The following is a 25,972-nucleotide window of genomic DNA, read 5'->3' as shown; positions in this document are numbered from 1 at the left end:
TCGGTCGGTTCGTTAGTATCAGGTAGAGTAGTAAATTTTCACCTAAGATCATCAACATGACTAAATTAAATTTACGATAAAAATGTGCAAAACAAAAAAGTAGTTGACTAAAATTAAAATTAAGAACACATCAAAGTAAACTTGGAACTCCTTCAATCAGTTATCACAGTCAGGCGGTTGCTTTATTTAATGACGCTTAGCTTGGAAACGAGCTGGGACAGCCTTACGCAACTTAGCGGGACGAACAGCACTCTTGCGGGCACCACGACGAGCAGTCAAACGAGCTGGTACCTCTTCTTCGGTGGCTGGGGCGACGACTTCTTCTTCTTCAGCCATTGGAGCTTCAGCTTCAACTTCACCTTCAACGGGAGCAACATCATCGGTGGCAACTGGAACATCTTGTTCTGGTGGGCCATAGACTTCATCGGGTTGGTTGGGGACTTGTTCTTCTTCAGGCATGGAGGCAGCAGCTTCTTCGAATGGAACTTCGGGTTTCAATTCATCGGCACTTGGGTATGGAGTGACTACATCGGGTTCAGCAGCAACTTCTTGGCGAGCCAAGAAACGGGTACGTTTAGCCTGGAAGCGGGCATGACGAGAACGAGGAGCTTCAGCAGAGCACAAGGCAATAGCCAAGAAGGCAACGAAAAGGATTTGCACGAATTTAGCCATGTTAATGGTTTAGGTTTAGGTTTTTGGTTTGTCGATTGAATAGAAGACAACTGATGTTGAGTGACCACCACCGCAGGGTATTTATATGAAAATGTCTGGCTTAGAAACCAAATGAATTAATTGCTAAATTCAGTATTGCATTTAAAATACTCAATTTTAATATTTCTTATAGTTCTGATGATGGCAACAACATTTGCTAGCTAGCAGTAGCTAGTGCGAAAAACATGTTTGGCATAATTGAGGAATTTTGCTACCATCAACAGCGCAACTACAACTACAAAACTCACACACGCAGGCACACTCTCCCATTCAAGCAGCGTTTATGGTGCATAAATGACTAAACGAATTCTAGACAGGCCTAAACTATTTTTGGTTAGAACATCCGTCGTTCGTTTAACGCGTTTGTTGTTCTTTATGGCCTCTCCCTAATCATAATTCAAGGCATCTTCTTCATTGGCCACAGCAACACACGTTTATTTAATATTGTCCAAAATATCAAAATGAAATAATTTCATTGAAGTCAAATATTAGCTAACCACAGGTTCTTTTTGCAAACTAAAATTTTTGGGGGGGATTTTCGTTGGCGTCATTATTAATGCAGTTCAAATTTCAATTGGCCAAAAATGAGGGAATAACTAATGGATCTTTTGGACTTGTGTACATGTCATGTTAAGTAAAATGAATTCATTTCCGTATATTAAACCGCCTCACCGTCTGGCCTTGATATACAAATTTTGGCAAGCTGGCGACAGAAGCTATAAAAGAGCACCAAATCAAGGTGTTAGAAATCAGTTTATTATCTGGACATATAAGGCGGTAGTTGGTTGGGTTGGAGGCAAATATTAAATAGGAATTTTTTATTTTTAAAATTTTGAAAGCACTTTCAAGAAACGATCTAAGCAATTTCAATGTTTTATATCCAAAATACAATACGATCTACTAAGTGTTATCATCAGCACCATAAAATACTGTAAAACACACTGATAAAAGGATAAAGTGAAAGGCATAACAATCCACTTCGAGTCGTATAAAAATATTCAATAGTCGAAAATCATCAGATTATAGTCGAAAAACCTCTGAGAAATGCTACATTTCCTGTCGGTTTCTTAAGGCTACACAAATTAAAAAGCTTAGATTTAGATTTTGGACACCCTAATTTCACTCGTACATACATAGATTCATACTGACATCCTAGAAGTAAAAAAGGGAAATAGAAGTGTCGCCCTTCTTTCATAGCAACGATTGCGTCGCTCTTATATAAGAAGGGGTACTTTTACAAACCCTTTCTTAAAAAAGGGTGCTTCTATAGAGTCTTTCTTAAAAAAGGGTGCTTCTATAGACACTCTCTTATAGAAAGGGTGCTTCTACAGAACTTTTTCTTGAAGGAAAGGTGCTTTACAGACCCTTTTTTTATAAAACGGTTGCTGATACAGAACCCTTTCTTAAAAAAGGATGCTCTTTCTTAAAGAAAGGCTGCTTCTACAGTAACTTTCTTAAAGAAAGGGTGCTTCCACAGACCCTTTCCTAAAGAAAGGGTACTTCTACAGACCCTTTCCTAAAGAAAGGGTGCTTCTACAGACCCTTTCTTAAAGAAAGGTTGCTTCTTCAAACATTTTCTGAAAGAAAGGGTACTTCTACATACCTTTCTGAAAGAAAGAATGCTTCTACAAACCCTTCCTTAAAGAAAGTGTGATTCTACAGACCCTCTCTGAAAGAAAGGGTACTTCTATAGACCTTCCCTAAAAGAAAGGGTGCTTCTACAAACCTTTTCTGAAATAAAAGGACGCTTCTTACAGAAAGGGTGCATCTATAGACCATTTCTTAACAAAAGGTGCTTCTACAGACCCTTTCTTAAAGAAAGGTTGCTTCTTCAAACATTTTCTGAAAGAAAGGGTACTTCTACATACCTTTCTGAAAGAAAGGATGCTTCTACAAACCCTTCCTTAAAGAAAGGGTGATTCTACAGGTGATTCTTTCTTAAAGAAAGAGTGTTTCTACAGACCCTCTCTGAAAGAAAGGGTACTTCTATAGACCTTCCCTAAAAGAAAGGGTGCTTCTACAAACCCTTTCTGAAAGAAAAGGACGCTTCTTACAGAAAGGGTACTTCTACAGACCCTTTCTTAAAGAAAGGTTGCTTCTTCAAACATTTTCTGAAAGAAAGGGTACTTCTACATACCTTTCTGAAAGAAAGGATGCTTCTACAAACCCTTCCTTAAAGAAAGGGTGATTCTACAGACCCTTTCTTAAAGAAAGGGTGTTTCTATAGACCCTTCCTTTAAAAAAGGGTGCTTCTATAGACCCTTCCTTTAAAAAAGGGTGCTTCTATAGACCCTTTTTTAAAAAAGGTGCTTCTATAGTCCCTTTCTTAAAGAAAGGGTGCATCTACACACCCCTTTTTAAAGAAACCGCGTTTTTTGTATACCCTTTATTAAAGAAAGGATGCATCTAAAACCCTTTCTTAAAAATATGATGCTTCTAGAAACCCTTTCTTAAAGAAAGGTTGCATATACAGACCCTTTCTTAAAGAAAGGGTGCTTCTATAGACCCTTTCTAAAAGAAAGGGTGCTTCTATAGACCCTTTCTAAAAGAAAGTGTGCTTCTATAGACCCTTTCTAAAAGAAAGGGTGCTTCTATAGACCCTTTCTAAAAGAAAGGGTGCTTCTATAGACCCTTTCTAAAAGAAAGGGTGCTTCTATAGACCCTTTCTAAAAGAAAGTGTGCTTCTATAGACCCTTTCTAAAAGAAAGGATGCTTCTATAGACCCTTTCTAAAAGAAAGGGTGCTTCTATAGACCCTTTCTAAAGGAAAGGGTGTTTCTATAGACCCTTTCTAAAAGAAAGGATGCTTCTATAGACCCTTTCTAAAAGAAAGGGTGCTTCTATAGACCCCTTCTAAAAGAAAGGGTGCTTCTATAGACCCTTTCTTAAAGAAAGGGTGCTTCTATAGACCCTTTCTAAAAGAAAGGGTGCTTCTATAGACCCTTTCTAAAAGAAAGTGTGCTTCTATAGACACTTTCTTAAAGAAAGGGTGCTTCTATAGACCCTTTCTAAAAGAAAGGATGCTTCTATAGACCCTTTCTAAAAGAAAGGATGCTTCTATAGACCCTTTCTAAAAGAAAGGGTGCTTCTAAAGACCCTTTCTAAAAGAAAGGGTGCTTCTATAGACCCTTTCTAAAAGAAAGGATGCTTCTATAGACCCTTTCTAAAAGAAAGGGTGCTTCTATAGACCCTTTCTAAAAGAAAGGGTGCTTCTATAGACCCTTTCTAAAGGAAAGGGTGTTTCTATAGACCCTTTCTAAAAGAAAGGGTGCTTCTATAGACCCTTTCTAAAAAAAAGGGTGCTTCTATAGACCCCTTCTAAAAGAAAGGGTGCTTCTATAGACCCTTTCTTAAAGAAAGGGTGCTTCTATAGACCCTTTCTAAAAGAAAGGGTGCTTCTATAGACCCTTTCTAAAAGAAAGTGTGCTTCTATAGACCCTTTCTTAAAGAAAGGGTGCTTCTATAGACCCTTTCTAAAAGAAAGGATGCTTCTATAGACCCTTTCTAAAAGAAAGGGTGCTTCTAAAGACCCTTTCTAAAAGAAAGGGTGCTTCTATAGACCCTTTCTAAAAGAAAGGATGCTTCTATAGACCCTTTCTAAAAGAAAGGGTGCTTCTATAGACCCTTTCTAAAAGAAAGGGTGCTTCTATAGACCCTTTCTAAAAGAAAGGGTGCTTCTATAGACCCTTTCTAAAAGAAAGGGCGCTTCTATAGACCCTTTCTAAAAGAAAGGGTGCTTCTATAGACCCTTTCTTAAAGAAAGGATGCATCTAAAACCCTTTCTTAAAAATATGATGCTTCTAGAAACCCTTTCTTAAAGAAAGGTTGCATATACAGACCCTTTCTTAAAGAAAGGGTGCTTCTATAGACCCTTTCTAAAAGAAAGGGTGCTTCTATAGACCCTTTCTAAAAGAAAGTGTGCTTCTATAGACCCTTTCTAAAAGAAAGGATGCTTCTATAGACCCTTTCTAAAAGAAAGGGTGCTTCTATAGACCCTTTCTAAAGGAAAGGGTGTTTCTATAGACCCTTTCTAAAAGAAAGGGTGCTTCTATAGACCCTTTCTAAAAAAAAGGGTGCTTCTATAGATCCTTTCTAAAAAAAAGGGTGCTTCTATAGACCCTTTCTAAAAGAAAGGGTGCTTCTATAGACCCCTTCTAAAAGAAAGGGTGCTTCTATAGACCCTTTCTTAAAGAAAGGGTGCTTCTATAGACCCTTTCTAAAAGAAAGGGTGCTTCTATAGACCCTTTCTAAAAGAAAGTGTGCTTCTATAGACCCTTTCTTAATGAAAGGGTGCTTCTATAGACCCTTTCTAAAAGAAAGGATGCTTCTATAGACCCTTTCTAAAAGAAAGGATGCTTCTATAGACCCTTTCTAAAAGAAAGGGTGCTTCTAAAGACCCTTTCTAAAAGAAAGGGTGCTTCTATAGACCCTTTCTAAAAGAAAGGATGCTTCTATAGACCCTTTCTAAAAGAAAGGGTGCTTCTATAGACCCTTTCTAAAAGAAAGGGTGCTTCTATAGACCCTTTCTAAAAGAAAGGGTGCTTCTATAGACCCTTTCTAAAAGAAAGGGCGCTTCTATAGACCCTTTCTAAAAGAAAGGGTGCTTCTATAGACCCTTTCTAAAAGAAAGGGTGCTTCTATAGACCCTTTCTAAAAGAAAGGGTGCTTCTATAGACCCTTTCTAAAAGAAAGGGTGCTTCTATAGACCCTTTCTAAAAGAAAGGATGCTTCTATAGACCCTTTCTAAAAGAAAGGGTGCTTCTATAGACCCTTTCTAAAAGAAAGGGTGCTTCTATAGACCCTTTCTAAAAGAAAGGATGCTTCTATAGACCCTTTCTAAAAGAAAGGGTGCTTCTATAGACCCTTTCTAAAAGAAAGGGTGCTTCTATAGACCCTTTCTAAAAGAAAGGGTGCTTCTATAGACCCTTTCTAAAAGAAAGGGTGCTTCTATAGACCCTTTCTAAAAGAAAGGGTGCTTCTATAGACCCTTTCTAAAAGAAAGGGTGCTTCTATAGACCCTTTCTAAAAGAAAGGGTGCTTCTATAGACCCTTTCTAAAAGAAAGGGTGCTTCTATAGACCCTTTCTAAAAGAAAGGGTGCTTCTATAGACCCTTTCTAAAAGAAAGGGTGCTTCTATAGACCCTTTCTAAAAGAAAGGGTGCTTCTATAGACCCTTTCTAAAAGAAAGGGTGCTTCTATAGACCCTTTCTAAAAGAAAGGGTGCTTCTATAGACCCTTTCTAAAAGAAAGGGTGCTTCTATAGACCCTTTCTAAAAGAAAGGGTGCTTCTATAGACCCTTTCTAAAAGAAAGGGTGCTTCTGTAGTCCCTTTCTAAAATAAAGGGTGCTTCTGTAGTCCCTTTCTAAAAGAAAGGGTGCTTCTGTAGTCCCTTTCTAAAAGAAAGGGTGCTTCTGTAGTCCCTTTCTAAAAGAAAGGGTGCTTCTGTAGTCCCTTTCTAAAAGAAAGGGTGCTTCTGTAGTCCCTTTCTAAAAGAAAGGGTGCTTCTGTAGTCCCTTTCTAAAAGAAAGGGTGCTTCTGTAGTCCCTTTCTAAAAGAAAGGGTGCTTCTGTAGTCCCTTTCTAAAAGAAAGGGTGCTTCTGTAGTCCCTTTCTAAAAGAAAGGGTGCTTCTGTAGTCCCTTTCTAAAAGAAAGGGTGCTTCTGTAGTCCCTTTCTAAAAGAAAGGGTGCTTCTGTAGTCCCTTTCTAAAAGAAAGGGTGCTTCTGTAGTCCCTTTCTAAAAGACCCTTCCATAGACTCTTTCTGGAAGAAAGGAAGCTTCAATAGACCCTTTCTGGAAGTAAGGAAGCTTCTATATACCTTTTGTGAAAGAAAGGAAGCTTCTATAGACCCTTTCTGAAGAAAAGGCTGCCGAAAATTGTCTTATTATTGCAAAGGTCGGTCATGCCATCCACTACACCACTGTGGCACCCGTCGTGTTTCTACAAGTGTGGGATATAATGAAATTTCTAAATGAATCCATTTTACCATCACTAATAATATTATCCTTACTATATTCCTATTACCTTAAGGCTACCTAATATTCACTGAGATTCGAATGGGCACACACATGCATACACTGAGACTATGCCATGCAATTCATCTTCAAATGAAACTGTTCATTTTATTTCGAAATCCTGTTAAGTTATAACGCACATTTATCAACATTTTCTATGCTCAAGATCCTTGTTCTAACAAATAGGTAATGGGAGACTTAGAGAGAGCATGGGTGTGTGTGTGAATGTGTGGCATAGAAGTCAATGGTAGCTTCATAGAATATAAGCAGGATTTGGAAAGACAAAAAAGAAAAATAATAAGGATGAAGGGCAAAATCCTTTCTATATTCTGCTATTATAAAACAGTTGTTGCTTTAGTAACCAAACAACCGACTAACCAACAAACCAAAATACACACTAAAGTGAAGGACTAGGAAAAACTACTTTGCGAAGAACAAGAAGAAACTGAAGAATTAAATTGCATTGTCATGCTAAAGCCAAACAAATTTATGCTCCCCAAAGACATAATAACAATAATAATTGGATGCTTGCCAATGATATGCATTTCACCATTTACACAGAAACACCACACACACACTCACACATAGTCATGGCCACCGAAACACATGCACAAAGAACAAAAGGCTAGCCATAACGCACATTTGCACTAGCCCACACACACACACACGGAGCCACATCACAGATAAAGATCATCTATAAAGAAAAGTGGATTGAGCTCCCGGTATATCATCCACCCACCACGAGAGGACTAAGGGAAAATAATAGCTCAGCTAGACCGCCACCTAACAACATAGTTACCGCCTGCATTTTGTCTGCATTGTAGTTCAGTGAGTTTGCTTCTTCTTCATCTTTCATTTAGCATAAGGACATTCATACAAAGAGCCCAACAACTCTGCTCGAGAGTGTAATGCATCACATGGAGAGCCAATGCCAATGTATGAAAAGCTCATCCTGGCTGGCTGCTTGCTGGTCACGTTGTAATTCCAACGAAACAAATTTGAGTGACTATGTGTGTGTTTGGTTTTTGATTTATGTACATGTGTGTAGGTGTGTTACTGGACACAAACAACACATTGTCTGGACAAACAAAGAATCACCACGACCACCACCACCACCACCAGCAGCAGCAACAGCACCAACTGAACTAAGACAGCAAAACAGTATTGCCTGCAGTCTCAGTAGTACTATATCAGATATCATCATTTCAAGATTATTAAAATCAAACAAATGACTTTAACACAAAAGATGGATTTAATTTATTTATTTACAAACTGCTGGATTTCTGGATGTCTGCTTAAGCAGGACAATGAATAAAATGCATTTTACAGATTTCAGGTGTCATGTGGTGTCAATGTGAAAAATGTAATTTCAAAATGTTTTTATTGTGTACATTATACAGAAGTACGAATGTGTACATCAAATAGGGGGTTGAAGTATGGGAATTTTTGGCGAACGTGAGAATTACTTAAAGATCAATGACATTTTGGGGTTGAAAGTATGGACCATATCTGTAAATCTCATATCTAAAATACCTATTACTATTACCCAATTTTAAACAGTATTTTTTAAATCTTAGAATTTCACCTGGTTTGTTTGTATCTCTTACGAACTCGCTACTGTGATAATTTATAAGCTAATTTTGTTTTCCAGCACCGAACGTATGACACTGTTGCTGCGATGCTGATAAATCTTTTCATCTGCAACCAACGCCAACACTGGCCTGACATCGGCAACGAGAATTCAAATTCAGTAGCTTAACTACTGCCCTTTGAACTCTAACATACTGTTTATGAGTAGCAAAGTATGAAGAAATATGTGGCAGATTTTGCACCGTAGATTAGACAGCAACATGGCGTTTCATTACATGGGAGTTGGCACGAATCTTCAACTTATTAAGTCTAGTTGAAATCTATATACGAGGGATGCAAATCCAATTTCAATAAAAAAATGAAAGCTTTTTTATATAAAATGTATTTATGAAAAACTGATTTTTACTATTTGCTTATTTATTTATCTTTCAATTTTTTCTAGGCAGTTTTAAACATTGACATCGTAAATATGAATTCTCAAAACGACCACTGTTTAGAGTTACAATAAAAAACATACTTCACTTGCTCAATCACCAATATCTTAAAATCTATATCAAAAAAGTAGGCTTTGTTTAATTTAGCCTAAAAGTATGCTACTAATTAAATTGCGGCAAAAACAAAGGATTTCCTGCAACTCATTAAAATAAAACAGTAACAAAGGATTACTTTTATAAAACAAAATCAAGCAAAATGTCTTCCCAATCTATTTTAAAAATTCTTAAAAATTCTTTTGAAATAAGAAGAAATAACTTTAAAAGGTTTTATAGCAGCTTTTACAATAAAGCCTTAAAGTATGCAATACATTTTTTGATAAATCAATTTTCTATTTCATTGGCTTCAATTAGTGCAAAAATCTATGCAGAACAAAAACAAAATCAATACATACCACAAAATCTTCATTAGTTTAATACATCTGAAATGAATTTGAATATTTTGGCACCTTGACATACAATCAATCAAGCATAAAAATATGTTAACAGTCAAGCATGGTTATAACGAACATTTACTACTGGAAACTAATCGTTGTGTGAAAGAAGTTAATATTTGACATATTGAAAATACTGACAAACGGCAGCCCAAAAAAAGGGTAATCTGTTCCTGAAATGAATATTTAATACTAATTTGAAAAAAGTATTAGTCAACTTTGAGTTCGGAAGTTTTCAGGAATCATAACCAGCGTACGTAAAAATACTTTAAATAACATTTCCAATCGTTTCGTATTTTCCATATGAACAATACAAAACGACACGTTACCCACGCTGGCGGAGTTCGCTGTTTAGTTTCGTTTTGTTTACATTCGTGAGTGCGAACAAAACGAAAAGCGAAAAGTACTCAACTCCAAAAGAGCAGATAGAAAACTAAATAGTACTAAACACATGTGAATAAATCAAAAACGTTTGGTGGTTGATAAAATATTCACAGTGGTATGTTGATGTTAGTTTACAGGGTTGTTAAGCAATCACATGTGTGTGTGTGTGTGTGCCTGAGTGTGTCATTGACCATAACGCACGGCAAACGTTTCCCAAAAATTCTTTTTGTTTCGGCGGCGAATGAAACTACTCGGCAAAGCATAGCCGAAGTTACATTTCAGCCATCGTACGGTTTCCATCGTTTTACATTGAAAAGTTTGTGGTTTTGTTTTGTTATGAGAATGAAACGATTCAGAGAAGCTGAAAAGTTTGTGGCTTTGTGTGATTGGTGCGGGAATCGTTTTGTTTGTTTACTTTCATTGATCATAACCCTTGGGCCTAAGTATTCAACTGACAGACCTAATTAACATTGCTTTCATCCCACCAACATGTTCTGGATCTTAAATGTCGGGGTCCAGTGATGACCTCTACCGTAATTCTGACTTTGTTCAGTAGAAGAAAGGAATAAGTTCTTGACCAGATAAGCCTAGTTCTGCTATCCACGAACAGTTAGATCTTTATTGATGTTGTTGCGTTTGTTTATGAAAAGACATGATGGGGGTGTACAGATTATTATATTTGGACTATAGATCTGGGCCAATCTCGTTCTCGTCAATATCACAGTGTCCGGTATCCATCAGAAAACTCAACTTTCGTCTTATAGCCATTCACTCATGAGTTTAATAACCACAAACGAAACAATTTTGGCATATCACGGTGCGCCTAACTAACTTTAAATGGAAGGTGCTTACACCTGGGAAGGTTTTGCAGATTCCGAAACTACAATGCTCATAGATAAGAAATATCAAGAAACAAAAAAATCGCCGGAGGGATTTTCAAATAAATCGCGATTTAAGTTCACATTTTTAGGGGTTCTTTAGGTCTTCACGATTTTGCTTGGAAACCGCGAGTCCTATGTAAATGGTTCTAAATAAAATAATGTAGCTGTGAAAATTCTTCACAAGATTGACCTTAATGATATTTTCGTAGGTTTCACCGTTTTTGAGATATTGAAGTTCAAATTGAGACAATGCACGGACTGTATCGCCTACTTATAAAACAATGTCATTACTGCAATTTCCCAAATTAGACTTATATATCTTGAAAATGGTACAACCTAGGAAAAAATAAATCATCCAGTCTGGTAGAGAATTTTCACAGCTTCAACATTTTCTTTAGTCCCATTTTAATATGACTTGCGGTTTCCAAGCAAAATCTTGAAGACTTAAGATAAAAACCTAAAAATTTTAACTGAACCTCTATATCTCAAAAATGGTAAAACCTACGAAAAAACTCATTTCGATACGACTTTCGGTTTCCAAGCAAAATCGTGAAAACCTAAAAAAACCCTAAAATTGTGAATTTTGATCGCGATTTATTTAAAAATCCCTCCGCGATTTTTTCTGATTTTTTAATTTTTTTATCTATGAACATTGCTGTTTCAGAATCCGCGAAATATTCCCATGTGTAAGCGGTTTTCATCAAAAGTTAGTTAAGGCGCACTGAGCATGATATTGTTTTATAAGGAGGCGAAAAAGTCAGTGCATTGTCTAAATTTTAACTTCTATATCTCAAAAACGGTAAAACCTACGAAAACATCATGAAAATCAATCTTGTGGAGAATTTTCACAGCTATAACATTTTCTTTACATAGGACCCGCGGTTTCTCAGCAAAATCGTGAAAACTTAATGAACCCCTAAAAATGTGAACTTAAATCGCGATTTATTTGAAAATCCCTCCGGCGATTTTTTTGTTTCTTGATATTTCTCATCTATGAGCATTGTAGTTTCAGAATCTGCAAAAACTTCCCAGGTGTAAGCACTTTCCATTTAAATTTGGTTAAGGCACACCGTGATATTGGTTGGGTCTGGGGGCGTTGTACACTATCCAGTTTTGCCTGGTTTGACTTGGAACAGAGTATATGCCACCGTATAAGACATCCATATGTCAAGACGGAACAAACCACAGTCTTATAAATTAAATTTATCAAATGAGGTCCTAACCACCAACTTTTACCTATTCAATTCTTATAGGCGCGCTATTAAGCCTTTCTTTGTTCGCTATTCAATATTCCCTTTCCATTGAAATTGGTGGAAGAGAATTTAAGCGCAGAAGTGTTAATATTTTGGAGAGGCGGTGCCTGAAGAGATGTACCGGAAGAATACTTCTTAAAAGTGGATCTAATTTTGGGAGACATTACTTTTGATAGTTACCGTGCAAACCAGTCATCGTACGATTTTTTGAGCGTTTGTGTTACATCGTTGTAATCAGGACCACAAGGACTACCTTCGATAAAACAATCATCGAACCAACCTTAAACGGCACTTAAGCGACAATTTTGATCTTTTTTAGTGGATGTACCCAAAGTTGTCGTCCGTTATAGCACTTTTTGGAAAGCGGCAAAATCGGATACATACTCAATTCGTAAGTTATCGTTCTCATCAGTCATGGTGCTTGGTGCCGTCAGTTTTTTATATCGCTTTTAGGCAATTATCACCCCAGAAAAAAGTCTACACTTTTTTGCATTTATTAGGCCTTTATCTAAGAAACGAATAGGAATTTGGCGTTGCTGTCTTTAGCAATATTGTAGCCCTAAACTGTAGAAAATATCTTTTGATAAAACCACATAAGACAAGTGAGCCAAGGCTATAGTCGGGTCGGGGCCGACTAAGTGATACCCTACACCACTACCCATGTTCATAAGCTTTTGACTAATAAAATTCAAAATATTAAAACTGGGATAGCTTTGTTCTGAATGTCTTCATTAACACAGGTAAATTTTTTTGAAACGCATTTAAGTGCATCGACAGTACAACCCAAATAAAAAATGAAAAAAGTGGGATGTATGCCAACCATCAATAGGCTTCTTTCTCTGTTAGACCCCCATCAACCCCCAAAATTTCGTGAGGATCTATCAAAATTTCGTAGTGTGATTGCACAAAAATGGAAAAAGGGATGCATTACCGACTATTGCGACATCTCTGTTGTTTGACCACCTATGACAATCTACTTCACATCGTTGTAAAGGTGATATTTTCTACTTTCCTTGCCAGGTTTTGCTTTCGATATACCTCCTACAGAAGGGAGATATTAACTCTGAAATAAAACGTTGGTCTTTTTTCCAAATATTTTTTTTCACATTCCGACCCCTGAATAATATCCGACCGTTATCAAAAATCAAAAGGTTTTTTCCTCTGTGGGACCCCCAATAACACCCAAAATTTCGTGACGATCCAATTAATATTGCGACCTCTAGCATGATTTCCAAAAAAGTGGAAAAATGGGATGTATTACCGACTATTGCGATATCTCCGTTATTTGGATACCTAGGCCAACCTGCTTTACATCATTGTAATGATGGGATATTTTACTTTCATTGTCAGACTTTGCTTTTGGAAGGTCCGGAACCAAAGCTGTGATATTCGTCATTATTATTAAAATCGCAAAAATGAATAGTTGTGTTCTATTAGCGGCTTTTGAGATATCTTCGTTGTTTGACCAACTACGACAATCTACGTAACATCGTTGCAAAGGTGATATTTTCTACTTTCATTAGCAGGTTTTTCTTTCGAAATACCCCTTTTAGAAGCGGATATATTCGCTTTGAAATAAAACGTTGACTTTTTCTCCAAATAAGTTTTTTGCCCATTCCGACCCCTGAATATTATCCGACCATCACCAAAATCAATAGGCTTCTTTCTCTGTAGGATCCCCATTAGCCCCCAAAATTTCGTGACAATCCAATCAAAATTGCGACCTGTAGCGTGATTACAAAAAAATGAAAAAATGGGATGTATTGCCGACTATTGTGATATCTCCGTTATATGGCCATCTACGCCAACCTACTGTTTTTGGAAGATCCCCAACCGAAGCTGTGATATTCGTCATTATTATTAAAATCGCAAAAATAAAAAGTTGGGTTCTATTAGTGGCTATTGCGATATATTCGTTGTTTGATCACCTACGAGAAGCTACCTTACATCATTAGAAAGGCGATATTTTCTACTTTCATGGCCAGGTTCTGCTTTTGGTATACCCCATATTGAAGCTGAGATATTCGCTTAGGAAAAAAACGTTGTCTTTTTCTCTAAATAAGTTTTTTGCCCATTACAACCCCTAAATATTATCCGACCATCACCAAAATCAATAGGCTTCTTCCCCTCCGGGACCCCCATCAACATCCAAAATTTCGTGACGATCCGATCAAAATTGCGGCCTGTAGCGTGATTACAAGGTTTAGATGGACAGACGGACGGACAGACTGACGGACGGACACACATAGCCAGATCGACTCAGCTCGTCGAGACATTCATTTTGGTATATATAAGTATGGGTCTACGACCATTATTTCGATGCGTTACAAACTTTTTGGCCAAAACCAACTTATAATACCCTTCCCACATAGTGGTGTAGGGTATAAAAAACTCCATCTAGGGCATCAATATCTATAAAATATAGAAAATTTTACATAATTGCTGAAATTCTGGTCAGTATTGGCTAAACTATTGGGAGTTGAACCAACTAACCTTTTGCAAAAATCTTCCAAATAAAGTTCTCAACAATTCTTTAGAACATTCTGAAACTCTAAAATGCTTACTTCATGTTGTTTCAGCGGTATTTTTCATCATATCTTTTACAACACGTATTTCAAACACAATTCACACCAACAGTTTATTCTCGCATTTCGGATTTCACTACATTATTGACATTTTGATTAAATCGTCTTTGAAAAATGTTCTGAAAACAATGGGATAGAGGCATTTTACAACAGTAATATCTTCTGAAGAGTTGTGTATTACATTCCAGGGAATATTTCCCAAAAGAAAATATTCAGAAAAAATTAACGGTTTTAGAGATACGGTGCGAAATGTATAAAAATTGTAGAATTTTTGCATATATTTTGAAATTTGAGGCAATAAATGTAGTTTTTCGAGTTCATTATTTCTCCAAATATTTTATTCTTGTCGTTATCTACAAATTTGTTCAGAGGTCAGAATAAGATTCGGATTGGTTTCAGAGATATAGCCCCGAACTTCTTTAAAAACTCAATATTTAACCATAAAATCCGAGCTGGATCTGACACAACAAAACCCAACTAGGGTTTCTTGTCCTTAGGGTCTGTACTTTCAAAAAATCCTCAGTTCAAATTGTTTGCACAAGATCACCTTAAAAATGTTGCACAGTGTTATCGAATGTAATGTATACCTGCAATAATTATTACTATGTGCAAAGTTTGGACCACATTTGTTACTCCCTCCAAGAGTTATTGTGGAGTACCCGAAGGAGAGGACCGTTAGAGTCCATCTTCGAACTTAATATAAGTTTGGACAACATATTACGAGGTGGCAATGGGTGTAACAGTGGTGCAATGGTATGCCCAACCGCCATGCATGCTACATTCCCGGGTTTTAATCCTGGTCAGGGAACATCACATTTTCAACGGCGGCAATATACACTCAGCTATGTAATACAAGTGGTTTGGACTCGACGATAAACAGTGGATCTTATATAATTGAGCTAATATGAATCATAATTGATATGAAAAAAACTCTCACTTTACCCTTCTGGGATGTTTGTGAAACAATTTTTACGAGGAGCAAGGTTCGGACCAAACTGGTAAATCCATTGGAGAGCTATAGTGCGCACCAACCAGACACACAGACGGACAGAGCAAATCAAAATAAAATTGTCTAAAAACCGATTCCCTCCAAACATACTTGGGTCCAAAAACCATTATTTCGATCATGAACATTTTTGACCATATTAGGCTAAAGGCCGAGGGTATAAAAGTAGTCTGTCCACTGTGAGCGTTTAAATAATAACCCATTACAGCCTGCTGGTAATGCAGTAGCTTAGCTTATGTACATTTCTATGTACTGGGTTATTCGGATCGTGTGGCCAATTTTTTTCTGGGTATATTCCTTCCCCAATTTGTACGGACTTTCGTTAGAAGTAGAGCTTCAGATCTTAACCACCGTATACAATTCAATATCTCTATCTGTTCAAACGTTACAGATTTTTCGACAGTAAACAACTATTTCGTACCACTGTGCACGGCGCACTATGTCGCGAGTTCATATTAACTGTGGCCAAAAATAGATGGAGTTATCGAAGGTGAATCAATTTTGGTACACTTACCTATTATTGACATACAATTTCCAGGAAAAAACACTGGAATGGTAGGTCCACGTTTTAATATAGTCCCCATAGAACCGTACCTCCCGATTTTCAGTATTTTGAAAGTTTTAGTCACAATTACCAACCGAAATTACTGAAATTTGGTGGTTAGTCTTCGGAAGAGGTATGAAACATTTCAACAGAAAATTGTGGGTGTAGGTCCACGTCTTCATATAGCCCCCATAGAACGGTACCTTCCGATTATCGGTATTTTGAAGCTTTTAGCCTCATTATTACCCCGAAATTGCTGATATTTGGTATATAGTTCTCGTTGCGGGTATAAAACGTTCACCTTAAAATTTGTCTGCATAGGACCACGCCTTCATATAGCCCCCATAGGACGGTACCTCCCGATTTTCGGTATTTTGGAGGTTTTAGCCTCATTATCACACCGAAATTGCTGAAAATTGGTATTAAGTCTTCATTGGGGGCTTATAACTTTCCACCACAAATCTGTTGGTATAGGTCCTCGTCTCGTAACTCCCCATTTTCGGCATTTTGAAGGTTGTGGCCTCAATATCCACCCGAAACTACTAAAATTTGGTGTTCAGTCTTCATAGTTTTTGTGAGTTTATTGAATACATCAAACCTTCGTCTTTAAATATGAGAATTTTAATTTAAAAACGTTTTTTGACCGATTAATCGTCAAAAACGGCCCATTTTTGTTAAAAATCGAATTTTGATTTTCGCTGTTCACCATTTTTCTTTTTTTAAAAATGATATTTCACCGAACATCACCTTGCTTTAAAAAGATATATTTTTAATCTTTTTAAAGCAAGGTGATGTTCGGTTCATTCGTTTTCGCACTATAGCCAACACCGCAAAAGGCTTTGTTAAAAAAGGGGGTAACCCCTGAGTGAGGTGGTCGCTGAAAAAGAGAAATAGCATGTTCGTCTGCAAACCTCTGCAGCTGGCACCTTTATACATTTGAAGTACTCACTTTTCACAACTCAAACAGCAAATAATATCGATATACACTTTTATACAATTTTTTCCACTCCACTAATTATGAAATTTGGTTCACATAATCTGTGTACAAAGCACCACAGACTTAGGTAGGCTGTAAACACCATATAATCACTATTTACTTCCAAACAAAATTAAATCCATGTTTACATCCAAAGCAACTGTAAAAAATTCCTTCAAATTGAAATGTTTACTATAAATTCTCATCAATAAATTTTTATTCCGAAGTACTTGATTTTGACCATTTTTGGCCACGGTAGTGACATTGTGTGGTGGTGAAGCGAATGTTTAAAACCCTAGGTTAAAGCGCTATAATTTTTTAAACGATTGCAATGATCGCAAATGCAGTTCCCACATCACTGAACTTCCATTTTTGAGGTTCGTTCGCCAAATTATCGATGTTCCACTATATTTCCATTAAAATATGTATAAATGTTTACACGTTTAAAAAAAATAATTATTGTATGTATTAAAATTCCTCAAAAACACACAGTTTTAAAACAAATTTAAATTTATTTTTGTATTTTTTTTTCTTCTTCTTCTCTTAAGAGGCTACTAAATAACGATCGTTTGCCACAAGACACGGTATTAATTTTACAAATTGTAGTGGTCACGTATTTTCCTGCACGCACTCAAAAACGATCAATGGAATACATAACATGTTTTGAAAATCTTCTTCAGGTAAGTCATAAGTAATTGTGGATGGAAAAGAGCAAATATGTATGAGTACATAACCAATCTTTAGACAAACGGATTTAAGAAATTTTTGCTCTGCAGAATAGACTGAAGTAGGTTAGCAGATTAATAAATGGCCAAGGCCCTTTACCTTTTGCTTATATCCCCTCTTTCGCAGGGTATAAGTGTTTATATGCAGTAAAATGTTTATTTTTAATTTTCAAATATTGTATTTTAAAATTTGTATCCATATGTACAAGTTTCGATATGTGTTAATACTCTTTAATAAAGATAGAAAATATTCTCTGGAGATTTAAACAGCCAATTTTAAAACATTTCCAAAAGACAATAAAATCGTTGTAACTATAGAACACATCATCATCACAACAACAACAATCAAATTCAAACAAATACCAATAAAATGCACAAAAGCCTATTGTCACACACACACACATACCCATACAAACACAATTTGAAGCAAATAAAAACAACCTAGGCTTTAAGCATGATGTTGAAACGTGCAAACTCTTGTCTATGAATGGGATTGTGTGAGTATGACATGTACGAGCATCAAGTACGTATGTGTGTCTGTATTTGGCCAATGTGCATATAAATGACAAATAAAAACAATATTTTCTCATGAAAATTCAATTAAGTTGCTTGAAATGTTGTTAACACCTTAACTCTGTCGCTCGCACTGTCCCTCTCTCCATCTCACTTTATCACAAATAAACAAACGAGCATGAAAAACAAAAAAGTAACAACATTGGCCGCCACATCACGAGCCCACCATATAAAATCCAGACTTACATGCCAGGGTGCTACGTGCACAAATGCCAATCATTACCATTTGTAATTTATTTAAGTAGGTTTCAGTGTGTGTGTGAGCCTCAACGATAATGATATTTTCCCACCTTGTCGCATCCACTAATGTTGGGTGTGAGTGTGATGTGTCAGCCAGGTGCCGAGAGCAAATGTGTGATAATGTTGCCAAAACATATTGAATTTAAATCCTTTCTGTCACTACTGCACTCTTAACTGCAATTTCATGAACTAGATTGTCATGGCTGTTTGTTTGGAATCTATGCCATGCGGATGCCACCAGGTGTTCTTTGCTACCTTTCTTGTCCTCTGCCACTTCTCACGATATTCTTGAATGTAGCCTATCCCCATCCTTACTTGACATTATAGGGAAGATAATACTTTCAATTATATTTTTGGTGCTTCTGTGTATTTGTGTGTGGGTATGGGTGTGTGCAAGAATTTTCACACAATTTTACCACATTGCCAATATAGCTCTTTTGCGGATTTGCACATGTAATGAACCTTGGCACTCAACATATTTACAGCTGATATTATTATTTTTTTTGCATAATGGTGCAGTATGAGGTTTTGGATTTTTAACCAAAAAACAATCTATTAGAGATGGATTTTCGGAAGCTTAGAAAGAGCCTTCAGTAAACTGCAGATGCCTGTATGTTAGCAATATATGTGTATAATGTATGTAGGTATGTACTTCTACAATTTCCTGTCCTTGTGGGCATACTTATGATTATATTCCCACTTTCCAATAAGTTTTATTTTATCATTAATTTTAATTCGTTTTTTATTTGTTTTGTTACATACACATATCATTCCTACATAACTATTAACTAATATTTAAAGAGATTCGTTTAACTTAACTATAGAAATTATGGAAAAGAAATACTGTTTAAAAAAACAACAATAACATTGATCCTTAAAGAATTTTCAATGAATAGCCTTATTTCGGTTATAAATTATGAACATAATTTACCAACAGGGAATCATCCACACTGCTGGGAACAATTTCCACCGACTGGACAATGGGTTGTAAATGTAAATCACTATCAATGTCGGCATAAACACCACCCTCTTCAATGATTTCGGTATCGGCAGTATCAACCAAGACATAATCAGCCTCACTTTCACTGAAAACTACGGCCTCCAAATTTGAGTTTTTCACCTCCTTGGGCTCTTCATCCATTACCAAAACAACAGGGGTCTCCTCAACTTTCTCTTCGGTATTGCTGAAGTCTTGTTTTTTGGTTTCCTCATAGAGGGTGTCATTGATGGGGAACAATTTAGTGGTGGGCACTGCTGTGGGTAATTCTGGTACTTCTTCTTTTTCTTCCTTAATTTCTTCAGGTGCCATAGTTGTCACTCTTCTTCTAACTCATTTCAGTGGTGGTGGGAGTTTCAATGGTGGTCATCGGTGCTATTTACCGAGGTATCCAATTCTTCAGATTCTTCAAAGTTTTCTTTCCGGCAATTTTGTTTTTCCACACAATTTTGGAGTACTCAACAGTAATAGTTTACCGAATTTTTCTTCTGCACCGAGGGTTCAGGTGATGCTTCGATTCAGATGGTGCAGAATCCAACAGAGTTTGATCCACAATTAAAATAGAAGCTTCTTCGTCTCTGGTCAAAGCTCCCATTAATTCGGGCAAAGTTGTTGTCTCCTCCTCGACCTCCTTAATGTCATCCGTTAGCGAAACTTGAGTAGTTACATCCATTTGCTCCATATCCATTTCCACAGTTGTCACTTCCACTTTATCCTTCATTTCCTCTGAGCCATTGCGTATAACAGCTGCCTTTGCCCCAACTAAGAGGCATACAGCCAGTAGAACATAAACTTTTTGAGTTTGTTTAAACATTTTGTTGTTTTTTTTCCTTCCCTTTGAGATGATGTTAAAAAATTGTTGAGATATTTTGAAACTAATTTGAAAACTGCCCATCAACTGGGTTATATACTCGTAATCGGATATTCTGAACTGAAATGAGTGACAAAACTCATTTTTAGAACATTCTGTTGTGGATTGATGGGAATCACCGGACAAATGGCTTCTTGCCAATTGTTTCATTGGGTGACCTCGAATGTGGCCAAAGTTGTGGTGCCAGGTTTGTTTGTTTTGTTTTGTTTATGCGGAAGTCGGAAATGTAAGTAAAGTGAACACGATGACTACTGACTGACTCGCTGGATGGATGGATGATTCATTGCGCCTCATTTTGTTGTTTATTATTAATTAAAGTTTAATTAAATATGGTCATAAACAAAATCACCTAAAGACCAGAAAAGTCCACGCAAAGTTCATTACACGTCTTCAATAAAAACGAAAACACACGGCTTAGGAAGATGGCACGAATGTCTCAAAAAGCCGTGCGTCCGCGAGTTGTGTTTGTCTATTTCACTCTCTCACTCTCTGGCTGGCAGTCTGGCAGTAGAGGGCGACATGCCGGTGTTTTTGTTTGTCCACCTTTGATTCCGGCACGTTTTCATAGTGTGCAAGCCACTGAACGTGTGACTTTGTATGCCAGGCACGTCAAAACATGTTGCCAACTGACAATTTAATATTAGAGTATTTAATTTTTGTTTTCATGCCATAAGATTTATTTACGACCATTTCATCTAAACTCTCTGGACGACAAACACACACACTGAACTCATTCTCCTTTCCAGTTGCTGTACATGGTTGTGCGTTGATTCCCAAAGTGTTTGGGGATACACTTTTCTATTTCATTTGCGATTTACGTGTGGCAACTTCTTGATGTGGCATCCACCCATCAAAATATGTGGCCGATAGATATGTTGGTTCCTGCAACGTTATTCAGTTAGCGCATCAGCCAACCATCTTCCGGGTAAATTCATGTGTGTTGAGTATTTCTATTTGGCAACAAACTGAAGCCACAGCATCCAGCTTGACAGTCTGGAACGTCATCGTGGACGACCGACCATCATCAGCTGGAGTGAAATTTCACAATCATTGAGTTTGTATTTGGAAAATGTTTGTGTAACAAATGGATGAAGATTTGAACACTGGGACAAACCCCCACCCCCGCCATCATTTGTGTATATATTTTTGCTGCATACGTCGTCGCTTGCTGGTGTTCTCCTTTAGCATTCAACCTAACTCGTTGAGAATTCACATTAATACCAGTTGACCGATTTGCTTTTATGCAACATTGGTCTCGTTTGATCTATGCATATACAAATGCTATCCTTTTAGATTACGTTGTCCTTGTTCTTGGTCGGTCTGGTTTTTTTTTTCTGTGTTTTTGTTACAGCCAAAGAAAAATGTTCAACAAATTATTGTAATAAACGATTTAGGGCGAACAAGGAAAAAAATACATTTAGTCCGTAAAAACCTATTTTGGAGCCCACCATTCTTCGAAAAGGACTTTAGAATCTTGCAATTCTCATCCAAAAATCGACGTTATGCTTCTAGATAACTTCAGTATCCCGTCTAGATCCATGGAAGGAGCTCATGCTGAGGTTGTCATTCCACACGGAATCTCAGCAACAGGTACGCCAGTCATGTTACTGCTTTTACAAAGTGAGCAAATGTTATTAACTACCTGTGTAAGAAAAAGTACCGATACCTTATTCTCGCAGCTAATGACCTTGACTGATTTGTATTGGGCTGACTGGCAGATCCGTACATTGGTCTGATCCACAACAACTGAAATAAGGATGTCCCTGATACGACCCTTGACTAGCAAACAATGACTCTGACTGAAACGTCCATAGGGATCAGCCTTGTCAATAAGGAGCCCAGCGAACTCGTTGTGAGGTTAGTTCCTCTCGAACTTTCTCATACACTTAAGGTTCGATCTCATCAGGCGAAATTCACTTTCGCTAATGACATTTTAGTCCGACTGCAGTAAGTACCAACAGGTCTTCATCGAGCAGACCTTCAGGTATTCTTATAGAAGACCACCAGGTCTTATAGAAGACCACCAGGACTTCTTATAGAAGACCACCAGGTCTTTTTATAGAAGACCACCAGGTCTTCTTATAGAAGACCACCAGGTGTTCTTATAGAAGACCACCAGGTCTTCTTATAGAAGACCACCAGGTCTTCTGATAGAAGACCACCAGGTCTTCTGATAGAAGACCACCAGGTATTCTTATAGAAGACCACCAGGTATTCTTATAGAAGACCACCAGGTCTTCTTGTAGAAGACCACCAGGACTTCTTATAGAAGATCTCCAGGACTTCTTATAGAAGACCACTAGGTCTTCTCATAAAAGACCATCAGGTCTCCTCACAAAAGGCCAGCAGGTCTTCTTATAGAAGACCACCAGGTCTTCTTATAGAAGACCACCAGGTCTTCTTATAGAAGACCACCAGGCCTTCTTATAGAAGACCACCAGGTCTTCTTATAGAAGACCACCAGGTCTTCTTATAGAAGACCACCAGGTCTTCTTATAGAAGACCACCAGGTCTTATAGAAGACCACTAGGTCTTCTTATAGAGGACCACCAGGTCTTATAGAAGACCACCAGGACTTCTTATAGAAGACCACCAGATCTTCTTATAGAAGACCACCAGGTCTTTTTATAGAATACCACTAGGTCTTCTTATAGAAGACCACCAGGTGTTCTTATAGAAGACCACCAGGTATTCTTATAGAAGACCACCAGGTCTTCTTATAGAAGACCACCAGGTCTTCTTATAGAAGACCACAAGGTCTTCTGATAGAAGACCACCAGGTCTTCTTATAGAAGACGACCAGGTCTTCTTATAGAAGACGACCAGGTCTTCTTATAGAAGACCACCAGGTCTTCTTGTAGAAGACCACCAGGTCTTCTTGTAGAAGACCACCAGGTCTTCTTGTAGAAGACCACCAGGTCTTCTTGTAGAAGACCACCAGGTATTCTTATTGAATACCACTAGGTCTTCTTATAGAGGACCACCAGGTCTTCTAATAGAGGACCACCAGGTCTTATAGAAGACCACCATGACTTCTTATAGAAGACCACCAGATCTTCTTATAGAAAACCACCAGGTCTTTTTATAGAATACCACTAGGTCTTTTTATAGAAGACAACCAGGTCTTCCTATAGAATACCTCCAGGTCTTCCTATAGAATACCACCAGGTCCTCTTATAGAAGACCACCAGGTCTTCTTGTAGAAGACCACCAGGTCATCTTATAGAAGACCACCGGGTGTTCTTATAGAAGACCACCGGGTCTTCTTATAGAAGACCACCAGGTCTTCTTATAGAAGACCACCAGGTCTTCTTATAGAAGACCACCAGGTCTTCTTATAGAAGACCACCAGGTCTTCTTATAGAAGACCACCAGGTCTTCTTATAAAAGACCACCAGGTCTTCTTAAAAAAGACCACCAGGTCTTCTTATAGAAGACCACCAGGTCTTCTTATAGAAGACCACCAGGTCTTCTTATAGAAGACCACCAGGTCTTCTTATAGAAGACCACCAGGTCTTCTTATAGAAGACCACCAGGTCTTCTTATAGAAGACCACCAGGTCTTCTTATAGAAGACCACCGGGTCTTCTTATAGAAGATCACCAGGTCTTCTTATAGAAGACCACCGGGTCTTCTTATAGAAGACCACTAGGTCTTCTTATAGAAGGCAAACAGGTCTTCTTACAGAAGACCACCAGGTCGTCTTGTAGAAGACCACCAGGTCGTCTTGTAGAAGACCACCAGATCTTCTTATAGAAGACCATCAGGTCTTCTTATAGAAGACCACCAGGTCTTCTAATAGAAGACCACAAGATCTTTTTATAGAAGACCATCAGGTTCTGTTATAGAATACCACCAGATCTTCTTATAGAATACCACCAGATCTTCTTATAGAATACCACCAGATCTTCTAATAGAAGACCACCAGGTCTTCTAATAGAAGACCACCAGGTCTTCCAATAGAAGACCACAAGGTCTTTTAATAGAAGACCACCAACTCTTCTTATAGAAGATCACCAGGTCTTCTTATAGAAACCACCAGTTCTCCTTATAGAAAACCATCAGGACTTCTTACAGAAGACCATCAGGTCGTCTTATAAAAGACCAACAGTTCTCTTGAGAGAAGACCAACAGTAATTCTTTTAGAAGACCAGAAGACCACCAGACTTTCATAGATAAGAAAGCCAGATTTTCTTATAGCATAAATATCTTCTTCATCTAGAAGACCACCTGATCTTCTAAGAAAAGAAAATCAGGGTTTCTTATAGAATATCAGCAATTATCTTCCTATAGAAGACGAACATGTTTGAAAGTCAAAAATATAGGCGAATCATCTGTCTTTTTGACATTTTGCCTAAGATGTCTGTCCGGTCCAATGGAACTGGCAGGGTGCAGCACTGTATGCCGTCCCAGCCCAAACTACAGTCCGTTTATTTGTCACACAGTGAGATTGATACACTTGCGAAAGTGAAGACTGAGGGTGCCAGTGCACCCAAAAGAAGATTTATTTTCGGCTGAGGTCGACCTTAACATAGTCTCCATACTCATAGAGGCGCCCAGATATTAATGAGACTCCATTCAAACACAGCCGGTACCCTACACAAACCTTTAAAACTAGGGAATTTTTTTTGGAGTCGTTCACAATTTTCATAAATCAAAGCACGGCATATGAAATTTATTGATTTAAATAAAGAAAATAGTGGGCTTCACCTAAGATCACGTCCAGGTTGTTAACCCTGACAATATACAGTCTTTGGATTTAATTGAATTCATCAAAGTGTTTTGATTTGCATTAGGCATTTCTAAGCATTCTAAGGCTGTTATTTCCCGCGGACTTGTATTTTAATCCAAAGAATGATTGTGCTTCTTTGCTGGGCAATTTTCGCTGAGTTTAAAGCATGACTCTCCTCCATTCTACCTTCCATGTGCATGCAATGAAGTTTCGAGTTGTGTCTATGCATTCATGCGTTAAACTTGCACCATGACTTCAATTTCTTGCTTTTGTTGGTGTTGTTGTTGCTATTTGTGTTAAATACGTAAGAGTTGGACGTTTCCATTTCTCTCACATGCTTTGGTTTGGTAACCTTCGGTCTCTGTGTGTCTGTCTGCCTGTCCGTCCAACTACTGCAGATAGCAAACACCAATCTTTGGGTATTTATGCATGTTTCCCTAAGTGTGTGTGTCCATGTGTGTGTAATTCGAGTATAACTCTAGTAAAAGGCATTAGTTTCGATTTTTCATTTAAATTAGAATACTTTTTGGTATGACTTATTCTGCACCAGGAAAAATGGTAACTGCTGGCAAAAAAAGGAAAGGAAAAAAAAACAGCGCACACACTCTCTCATAGAACCTTAAACGTCATCCTTTGCCATGCTAGACTGAGGTGTAATGGAGCATAACATCGTCGTCATCATCATCATCGAGTTTTCAGAAAGATTAATGAAATTTCAGTTGTGGTTGGTTGCTTGACTGGCTGGCTGGATGGTTGCCTGGCTGGTTGGGTAGATGGTTAGCAAACAATTTCTCTTTACAAACATTGTATGTATGTCTTGTAAATACTGTCGATACACAGATGTAAGTACACTAACCATCTTTGGCATACACATGTGTATGTGCATATGCCCCATAATTTCCCATGAAGACTTTTCTGCTAAATGTAATTTAGAAAATTTCGTGGTAAATGTTATCCAGCATGAAAG

General features: G+C 37.6%; 2 protein-coding genes across 2 annotated transcripts; both read right to left on the bottom strand.

Annotated features, from left to right (window-relative positions):
- On the bottom strand, nt 1-690 carry LOC141403634 (uncharacterized). Its single transcript, XM_073986366.1, has one exon. The coding sequence runs from the start codon at nt 670-672 to the stop codon at nt 187-189; it is 486 nt and encodes a 161-aa protein (XP_073842467.1). The 5' UTR covers nt 673-690; the 3' UTR covers nt 1-186.
- Nucleotides 691-19,141: 18,451 nt separating this feature from the next.
- On the bottom strand, nt 19,142-19,854 carry LOC141403637 (uncharacterized). Its single transcript, XM_073986369.1, has one exon. The coding sequence runs from the start codon at nt 19,713-19,715 to the stop codon at nt 19,314-19,316; it is 402 nt and encodes a 133-aa protein (XP_073842470.1). The 5' UTR covers nt 19,716-19,854; the 3' UTR covers nt 19,142-19,313.
- Nucleotides 19,855-25,972: the final 6,118 nt, after the last annotated feature.

This window comes from Musca autumnalis, unplaced genomic scaffold (genome assembly GCF_047663935.1).
Source record: "Musca autumnalis isolate F117 unplaced genomic scaffold, ASM4766393v1 scaffold_4, whole genome shotgun sequence".
Classification (NCBI taxonomy): domain Eukaryota; kingdom Metazoa; phylum Arthropoda; class Insecta; order Diptera; family Muscidae; genus Musca; species Musca autumnalis.
Note: the sequence above shows the minus strand (reverse complement) of the source record. Positions and strands in the feature narration are given on the sequence as shown.